Consider the following 10,000-nt stretch of genomic DNA (forward strand, 5'->3'; position numbering starts at 1 on the left):
ATAACAACGATAATAAACACACAAAAAACGAAACACGGTAAGACGAAAGTATTCGTTTTTTGCGTTGTACCGCTAACATATTTGGACAAGCAGTTCTGCTCTTAACATGTAACATTGAATAAACTGGCTTCGTCCGAGAGCTGGAAGAGCTCTTTGCCCTTTCCGCACGCTGACTAGGGATGCTGAGACGGGACCTTGACCTCTGACCTCTGACAGACGCGCTCAAACAGCTGTGCTCAGGGAAACTCACTCGGTAGGTAGGAGCTCTTTTAAAACAAAACAAGGATACTAGAGTATATAACACCGGGGGCGTGTCTTGGCCGTTGTCTTGGTCGTTGTCCTGGACGTTCTCTGACTAAATTTCCGAGCGCATCACGCCAATCCCCCCCCCGGACGAGACGGGCGCGCGTATGATTGACCCCTAACAGCCCCCATCTCACCCCAGCCCAGTCTGACCTCGGCGAAGGCTCACTGGCATTTGAAGGTTTTGTGGGGGAAAGAATCTTCTTAGTGGTAGAAGGCAGAATAAGAGGAAAAGAGAGATATTTTGTTGGTGAAGGACAAAGCGTACGGGATGAAATTTCTAATCGGGCAGCAGTGCAGCTGGAGTCGTCAAGTAGCCTACAGGGAAAAAGAAGGGAAGTTATCGGAGGAAAGAGGAGATGGAGTGAGAGTGGGAGGGAGGGGGGACACACACACACACACACGAGCCATACTGGTCGATTTACTGCTGATGGGTTTTTGAACCACTAGCCAGAGTGCTGATTTCTCGGCATTGTGTGCGCTTGCATGTGTGTGTGTGTGTGTGTGTGTGTGTGTGTGTGTACGTAAGTGTGTGTGGAGCCCGAGGGATCTGTTCCTACAGTCAGAACACAGAGCAGTACATGTAAAAAAGCTAACATACAAATACACATTAGTCTTTCCTGATTCGGTCTCTTGTTGTCGCTTTCTCTCCGTGGCACGTTCACTCAACCGCCATTCCTCCTTCTGAATCCCTCCTGCCATCACCCCCTCCCTCCCTCCCTCCTCCTCCTCCTCTTCATCAGGTGCTCTCTCTCTCTCTCTCTCTCTCTCTGTCCCTCCGTGTTCATCCGTCCATCTGCGTGTCCCCTGTGTCCTCTAGACCTTGTCCAGTAGGGAGCGCTGGCAGTAGAGCAGGCGCCGTGGCGTCCCGTACCTCCTGAAGAACAGCAGCGCCCCCAGGGTGAGGACCACCAACACCAATAGGAGCATGGGGATCGCCACGGCAACCGCGCCCGCCCCGCTTTCCCCTTCCTCCACCTCGATGATGATCACCTCCTCGTCCCCGCCCTTTTTGGGCTCCTCCCCCGCGCAGCCCATCCATTCGCTGAGGACGGACTTGGGGTAGCCGGACTCCACCTTCAGGTATTGGTTGTTGAACTTCCAGTACTTGTTGGCTTTGTAGAAGTAGGTGTAGGCTGGGGTGGAGAGACAGACCAACGTCATTATCAATCAATCAATCAATCAATCAACCAATCAACCAATCAACCAATCAACCAATCCACCAATCAACCAATCAACCAATCAATCAACCAATCAATCAATCAATCAATCAATCAATCAAAGCTTTATTTGTATAGCGCATACCCAGAAGCAACACAATGCGCTTTACAGAGAACAAGGGAGGTGGGCATACGACCCACTCTCTACATATTCCAGAGGGAAGCAAAAAACCAGTATCACCCGGGGGCCAGATAAGTGAGCTGTAAAAATTCTTCCCTGACCCCTCTCAACAAGGCGATCGAGCAAGCTCCAGGAGTATGTTTGTCTACCGGCTAAGAACATTTATAAAGCAATACATTACATTAAATTACATTTCAGAGTAAGAGCATCATAGGATTGTATTAGCGTGACGGAATGCGTGTGCTGAGATATGTTGAAGCATCTCTTTATCTCTCTCTCTCTCTCTCTCCCACACACACACACACACACACACACACACACGCACACACACAGACTTACATCCGTCTTCGCTCATGATGGCAGCCTTGATGTTATCCGGAGCGCCCTTCCACACGCTGATGGCTTTGGGGTAGTCGGCGTCCACCGCGCGCGTCTGCTTGTTGAAGCGGTAATACCTGAGAGAGAGACAAGCACACGACAGGTCAGCGCAAACAGAGGATGAACGGAAGATACAACCTGAACCTTAAATAAATGGTAAATGGACTGCACTTATATAGCGCTTTTCCACCTTAGCGGCACTCAAAGCGCTTTACAATGGCCTCTCATTCATCCATTCACACACACATTCACACACCAATGGCGGTAGCTGCCATGCAAGGTGCTAGCCTGCTCATTGGGAGCAATTAGGGGTTCGGTGTCTTGCTCAAGGACACTTCGACATGTGGACAGTCGGAGCTGGGATTCGAACCGCTGACCCTTCGATCATTTAACGACCCGCTCTACCAACTGAGCTACAGCCACCCCGTGTGAACCTTACAGTCACAGGGCTTGACCGGGGGAGCGGACGGCGCAGAGGGGGCTAAATCTGCTGTTTGGCAGCAAGCTGACGTTCGCTAGCTATGGCTGCCAAGCGGGTCCACAGCCAGTGCCAACTGTTGGTTTAAATTCACTAATAACAGCTACAGGAAATGTTGTTGTACACATATTGTACAGACATGTTGTATTGAAGACTTCCACGCACGCGCACACACACACACACACACACACGCACACACACACATACTTGGTTCCCCTGAAGAAGTATGTCTGTCCTGTGGGCGTGTAGAACAGCGCAGCGTCCAGCCTGTCCCTGGGAAGCCCGGTGCCCAGCTCCTTCAGACTCTTGGGGGAGTCCTTCTCCATGGCGGACTCAGTGAACACCCAATACCTGTCCCCTGGACGCCCGGGAAGGAGGAGGAGGAGGAGGAGGAGGAGGGAGAGACAGAAGACGGGGTGAGAGACAGAAAGCAGTAGTTCGGAGAGCAACGATGCAATGTGGTCAGGTTTCTTGTCAATAATAAGTAAAGCAATCCCAAAAAGGTTTCAAAAACAGCGTGACCCGGACCTACCCTTGAAGAAGACAAACTTCCCATCGTCCCTCTCGTAGGCAGCGTTGATGTTGGAAGGCAGCCCCTTCCAGAAGTGTCCAATCGGCATCGGGTAGCCCTGCAGCACGCGGTTGTTACGCACTCGCCACAACCACTTATCCTGAGTTGAGGAGACACACACACACACACACACTTTGTAAAGTGTAACCCCTCAGTGAGTGTATGTGACTATCATTCATTTTGGTGTGCGTGTGTGTCGGTCAACACCGAACGTCTTTACCTTGAAGACAAACATCTCTCCCCTGAGGACGGCGATGGTGTCGAAGTGTCCCTCGCAGATGTCTGGGCCGTTGGTGGGCGTGTCGGGTTTGGAGGGTCTGGTTGGCCGAGGGGGAGGAGGCGGAGCCCCCGACTTTGTCCCTGTGGTGAAGACATTCATCAAAATGTCAGGAGAAAGGCCGCCGTTGGGAATCGTGACAATATAAACAAGTTTCATATCTGCTGACATATGATTTGTTAAAGTCGCACTGAAACGGACGTTTGAGATCATCTAACTTCCGTAGTATGACGTATTTCCAACACAAACAAGCTATAAGGGTGGGACATATGTTTAGAGGAATTTGATTGGAACATTGACAAGTGGGCGGGTTTTAAGAACTTTAGACAGATTCGATAGAAGGATAGCGTTGATTGACGGGTGGATGTCGTGAAATTATTGGCCTAAATTCTAAGGTACCTGTTGTCGTCATCGCACGTGACCTACCGTTTTCCAGGAAGTAAGAAATGATATACTTTGATATAAGATTACAACAAAAGTAGAATTTTGTACGTTTTTTGGCATACATCGTTGAATAGGTGAACGCTATGACCAATTATGTGAACCAAAATGGGACAGAATGCTGTTTTCATTTCAGTGCGACTTTAACTGCCCGTGGCGTCTGACAAGACAAAGAGCATGTGCATTGATAGAACTGAATGAGAAACATATGAGGTGCATTCCTGAGGTCCTACGGCGTTAGGAGACAAGGTGTGGCGTCTACGTTCGATGTTCACCAACACTGCCACAGCCGTCCCTTTTGCCACAACGTTGTCGTGACGTTGCCTCAACATTCCGAACAGAATGCCCGTTTCAACATTCCAGGCACTGTCATAGAAATTGTAGTTTCACGTTTCACCACCTCCTTTGTAATTCACCACCTCCCTCGACCTTTCACATAGACAGGATGACCTCTCCAGGAGGTCGAGACACCTAGACGTTGTCTGCTCCAGGATAACCATCCTTTGTCCCATTGTCCCTGCAAGAATTACCACCTTTTCTCATGTCACTTGTCTGTATTCTCGACCACTGTTGATGACGCCTGCCATTTAATATGACGTGTACAATGGGTTAGCCAATCACATCCTGGAAGCTCCATACCTGTGTATTGCTGGAATATAAGGCAGCGCAAGACCAGACTGGGGCACTTCACTTGGATGAACCACTCACGTGCGTTGTCCTGAAGTCCTTGCGCTCGTATGTTTTCTCAATAAACCAGACTTAACCTGTTTGAGCGAATCTTGGCAAATCCTTTTTGACTAGATCAGTTCAAAATCTTCTACAGGACGATTCCAAACATTCCTGAGGAGTTTCTTCCAAGAGACTCACCGTAGACCGCCTGGATACCCCTGCGGTCGTCATCGGGGAGCTGGAAGTTCTCCGTGTCCATCCACTGGTAGAAGGGAGCCATGATGGCCGACGGGTCGTTGGAGTGTTCCAGGCCCAGGGCGTGGCCGAGCTCATGGACCGCTACCAGGAACACGTCATTACCTGCAGAGAGAGGGAGAGAGAGAGAGGGACAGAGAGAGAGAGGGAGAGAGAGAAAGTTCAGCAGGTTCATGAGGGATCAGACTCAGGTCTAGACACGGCCTCTTGGTACGTTGTTATTCAGACCAAACAGAATTACAGCTTACGAGCGACACAGTGAAAACAACGACAGGTGTTCATTTTCACTCTCCTCTCTCTCCTACTCAGTTTGTCCTCCGGTTTATATCTCTATCTCTTTATATATCTCTATCTCTTTATATATCTCTATCTCTTTATATATCTCTATCTCTTTATATATCTCTATCTCTTTATATATCTCTATCTATCTCTTTATATATCTCTATCTCTTTATATATCTCTATCTCTTTTTATATCTCTATCTCTTTCTATCTCTTTATATATCTCTATCTCTTTATATATCTCTATCTCTTTATATATCTCTATCTCTTTATATATCTCTTTATATATCTCTATCTCTTTATATATCTCTATCTCTTTATATATCTCTATCTCTCTATATATCTCTATCTCTTTATATATCTCGATCTCTTTATATATCTCTATCTCTTTATGTATCTCTATCTCTTTATATATCTCTATCTCTTTATATATCTATCTCTATGTATCTCTATCTCTTTATATATCTCTATCTCTTTTTATATCTCTATCTCTTTATATATCTCTATCTCTCTATATCTCTATCTCTTTATATATCTCTATCTCTTTATATATCTCTACCTCTTTTTATATCTCTATCTCTTTATATATCTCTATCTCTCTATACCTCTATCTCTTTATATATCTCTATCTCTTTATATATCTCTATCTCTTTATGTATCTCTATCTCTTTATATATCTCTATCTCTTTTTTTATATCTTTATCTCTTTATATATCTATATCTATTTTTATATCTCTATCACTTTATATCTCTATCTCTCTATATATCTCTATCTCTTTATATAGCTCTATCTCTTTATATATCTCTATCTCTTTTTATATCTCTATCTATTTATATATCTCTACCTCTTTATATCTCTATCTCTTTATATATCTATATCTCTTTATATATCTCTATCTTTATATATCTATATCTCTTTTTATATCTCTATCTCTTTTTATATCTCTATCTCTTTATATATCTCTATCTCTTTATATATCTCTATCTCTCTATATATCTCTATCTCTTTATATATCTCTATCTCTTTATATATCTATCTCTTTATGTATCTCTATCTCTTAATATATCGCTATCTCTTTATATATCTATCTCTTTATATATCTCTATCTCTTTATATCTCTATCTCTTTATATATCTCTCTTTTTATATCTCTATCTCTTTTTATATCTCTATCTCTTTATATATCTCTATCTCTTTATATATCTCTATCTCTTTTTCCCCTCCGGCGGTGTCAGCGTCTGTCCCTCTCCCCCCCCATCCCTCCGCCCCTCCTCCCCTCTCTCACCCCCCTGGTCGACGGTGCCGGTGGTCCAAGGCTCCGCCAGGTCAAAGTGCGTGTCGCCCCCGATGCCGTGGCCGGGGAAGTAGGCGTGCGCCAGGAAGCCGCCCTCGCCGTCGAACGGCGTGCTGTCGCCGTGGAAACCCTCGGAGAAGGAGAGCATGATGTCGGCGAACTTGTCCACCTGGCCCCGGATGTGGCTGTAGGGGATCTCGCGGAAGCTGAGCGGGATCACGCTCTCCCACACCTTGAAGGCCTGGCGGATGGCCTCGTACGTGCCGTGCTCGCCCACCTTCGGGGTGTAGTTCTGTATGCTGCGGGGGGAACGGGAGACGACGTCAAAAATATCCGCTCGGGTGATCACAGCGACTATTCATGTCCACTATTCATGTCCACTATTAATGTCCACTATTCATGTCCACTATTCATGTCCACTATTAATGTCCACTATTCATGTCCACTATTCATGTCCACTATTAATGTCCACTATTCATGTCCACTATTCATGTCCACTATTAATGTCCACTATTAATGTCCACTATTCATGTCCACTATTCATGTCCACTATTCATGTCCACTATTAATGTCCACTATTCATGTCCACTATTAATGTCCACTATTCATGTCCACTATTAATGTCCTCTATTCATGTCCACTATTCATGTCCACTATTAATGTCCACTATTCATGTCCACTATTCATGTCCACTCGTCAAACTCGAAGCAAAGTGAGATGAAGTGGCGAGGCGTGAAGTAATGTGAAGTCAAAGTGAAGTGAATGAAGAGTTCCGCACACTAAAGCTAAAACTGTAGGGTCCTTTCTGTATATGTTGGACATGGATATTGTAATTTTGCTTACGGATGCTTTTTTGATACTTCAAATGCACTTAGCCACTGGTAACTGATTTAGGATGACTTTAGTGTTTTCAAAGATACAGTGGAATTGTTGAACATGATGTATAATATGTGTGTATAAGATATGCACCATAGATTATTTTTTTAATGCACAGAGTGAACTGTACCAGGAGTCAGGTGACCTGTTACTTAGCACGATGGGTTTCACCTGTCTAAAGAAAAGGGGTTAATTGTCTATCCCATTAGGGTCATGTGACCCTTAGATACCATATAAAAGTAGGTGTGGCTATGTTTATTCAGTTGTCTGAGGAAGAGCGTTGTGGCTCGAAACGTCATAATTTTTGTCCATAAATAATCTTAATGGGAGCTACAGTGTTCGGACTCTTACTTTCTTTGGCACACCGGAAAGCTCCCATTATATTCTGTATGACATTTCAAGAACAAATGCTCTTCCTTTGCCTCTGCTATTTTTCCAGATTTTTTTATTTTTATTTCCAGGTCTGAGTCAAAGTGATGGAATGGAGCCTGACCTGAAGGTGACCTCGGCCTTGTCCCATTTCAGCCCCTGGACGGCGTATCGCTTCCTCCTCAGGTTGCTCTTCAGCTCCGGACCAAACTTGTCTGGAACGCCGCATCGCGGGCGCCTCATCGCCCTGGCAACAGCGCGGAAAAGTCGTTGGTGTATTTTCATTGCATGTTAGTCTTTTGACAGGTCCTTTAGGGTCAATACTAGCCTTGCGTCAAGTCTGTTAATGCATGACTAATCTAGTAATTTACTAGAATTTTAGAATTAAATAGGTAAATGGACTGCACTTATATAGCGCGTTTTCACCTTAGCGGCACTCAAAGCGCTTTACAATGGCCTCTCATTCACCCATTCACACACACATTCACACACCAATGGCCTCTCATTCATCCATTCACACACACATTCACACACAAATGGCGCTAGCTGCCATGCAAGGCGCCAACCTGCTCATTGGGAGCAATTGGGGGTTAGGCGTCTTGCTCAAGGACACTTCGACATGTGGACAGTCGGAGCTGGGATTCAAACCGCTGACCCTTCGATCACCGAACGACCCGCTCTACCAACTGAGCTACAGCTGCCTTACAACAGAATTTACTAGTAGTTTCCTATCCCAGTAGTCTGCCGGTAGCTCAGGTCCTTGGCTACTCACTCCAGTGTGTTGGTGTCTATGGACCCGGTGACGGTGAGGCCGTAGAAGCTCTGCATGGCGGAGATGGCCGTGGTGATGGACTTGGGGGAGCGGATGGCCTGGGCTCGCAGGTCCCCGGGGGGCAGGTAGCCATACTGCTGCAACCATGTCTGGGGGGACAGAGTGAGGTGAGGGGGGGGGTTAGGATCCTGCATGGCCACACACACACACAGGCATGGACACACACACACACACACACAGGCATGGACATGCACACACAGGGACACACACTGTGACTCTTTCTCCCTATTTCTCTGTGTACTTTCCCACAGAAGTCTTTCAGCCAGGAAAAAGAAGAAGCCGACCCACACCGAGCTAGTCAATGGTTTACCGAACAGCCAATCGGAGGGGAGGGGGGAGGGGGAGGGTAAACAGGACGTGTGTGTACCTGCGTGTGACAGTTTCAAACTGTGGGTGGGTTTCTGCTTGCCTACTTACTGCGCTTGTCTGAACTTGTGTGGGTGTGGAAGAGAGAGAGGTAGAGAGAAAGAAAGGAGAGAGAGAGAGAAAGAGAGGAAAGAAACCGAAAGCAAAAAAGAGAAAGTGTGTGTGTGTGATGTCATGTTTTTATGATTTATGTTTTAACCTTCTCCTTTTATGTAAAGCACTGTGATGCATTCATTTGTATGAATGGCGCTATATACATAAAATGACATTGACGTTGGTCTGCAGTATTTGCTTAAAGCCACGCCCAGCTGACTTTGATCCAAGACTGTGTTGTCCCCAGGAACACACACTCACTCCCTTACAACAGCAGAGAGAGAGAGAGAGAGAGAGAGAGAGAGAGAGAGAGGGAGAGAAAGAGAGAGAGAGAGAGAGAGAGAGAGAGGGAGAGAGAGAGAGAGAGAGAGAGAGAGAGAGAGAGGGAGAGAGAGGGAGAGAGAGAGAGAGAGAGAGGGAGAGAGGGAGAGAGGGAGAGAGAGAGAGAGAGAGAGAAAGAAGAAGGGAGACAAAGATCATAAAATCCTCTTATTGCAAGGGTTGCAATGTTATCCTATGTATCCCCCGTCAGAAGGGATCAGACCTCACATGCTCTCTGCTTGTTTCTGGGGCCACAGAAGGAAACTGTGACTTTGTTGTGGAGCTGTGAGAAGAGCTCCAAGTCAAATAAAGAGACCTAGAATAGACTGATGTCATTTCAAACACGAATACCCACAACAGAAGCCTATATTTCATCCCAGACCCAGAGGCGCAGTTTGACTTTTTGATCAGGGGGGCAGTCGTGAGGCAGAGTTTACGGACTTTTTATTTCTTCATTAAAACAGAATAGGCCGCTACGCCTTTCACGCTTCAATGTCGGGATGTGTCATTATAAACGGTGTATTAGAATCCAGCAATTGCCTCTTCACATATAGCCTATCTGCATTTTTTAAATCAAAGAATAATCACCAAAATAATACTACTGCGTGCATAATCGACTTGACAACTGGACAATGGATACGTTGCACAGCAAATAGGAATTATACAACGGTTAGTTCTGGTTCTTGATTCTGATTGGCTGGAAGCCGTGTTAAAATACTTTGTAACACACACCTGGGACCGCATATCATTCCATGTTCAGTATTAATGCGCCTCTCATTTGATCCAATGCATTGTAGTTGTTGCTTGACAACCCTTTTGTTAGGGGAACTATTTTGCTCCGCGGAATTGAGGGAA

General features: G+C 45.9%; 1 protein-coding gene across 1 annotated transcript in view; it reads right to left on the reverse strand.

Annotated features, from left to right (window-relative positions):
- Positions 1-1,119: 1,119 nt before the first annotated feature.
- Positions 1,120-10,000, reverse strand: part of mmp14a (matrix metallopeptidase 14a (membrane-inserted)) — a gene marked incomplete at its 3' end in the record, with an annotated part of 18,514 nt that continues 9,633 nt past the window's right edge. Inside the window, exons 2-10 of the mRNA XM_084461208.1 lie at positions 8,306-8,454; positions 7,658-7,780; positions 6,280-6,587; positions 4,657-4,818; positions 3,292-3,431; positions 3,033-3,171; positions 2,708-2,858; positions 1,984-2,099; positions 1,120-1,439 (exon numbers count right to left, since the gene is read on the reverse strand). Coding sequence (XP_084317334.1) covers positions 1,120-1,439; positions 1,984-2,099; positions 2,708-2,858; positions 3,033-3,171; positions 3,292-3,431; positions 4,657-4,818; positions 6,280-6,587; positions 7,658-7,780; positions 8,306-8,454 — 1,608 coding nt within the window. The remainder of the gene's footprint in view (positions 1,440-1,983; positions 2,100-2,707; positions 2,859-3,032; positions 3,172-3,291; positions 3,432-4,656; positions 4,819-6,279; positions 6,588-7,657; positions 7,781-8,305; positions 8,455-10,000) is intronic.

This window comes from Borostomias antarcticus (assembly GCF_949987555.1).
Source record: "Borostomias antarcticus genome assembly, chromosome: 37".
Lineage (NCBI taxonomy): Eukaryota > Metazoa > Chordata > Actinopteri > Stomiiformes > Stomiidae > Borostomias > Borostomias antarcticus.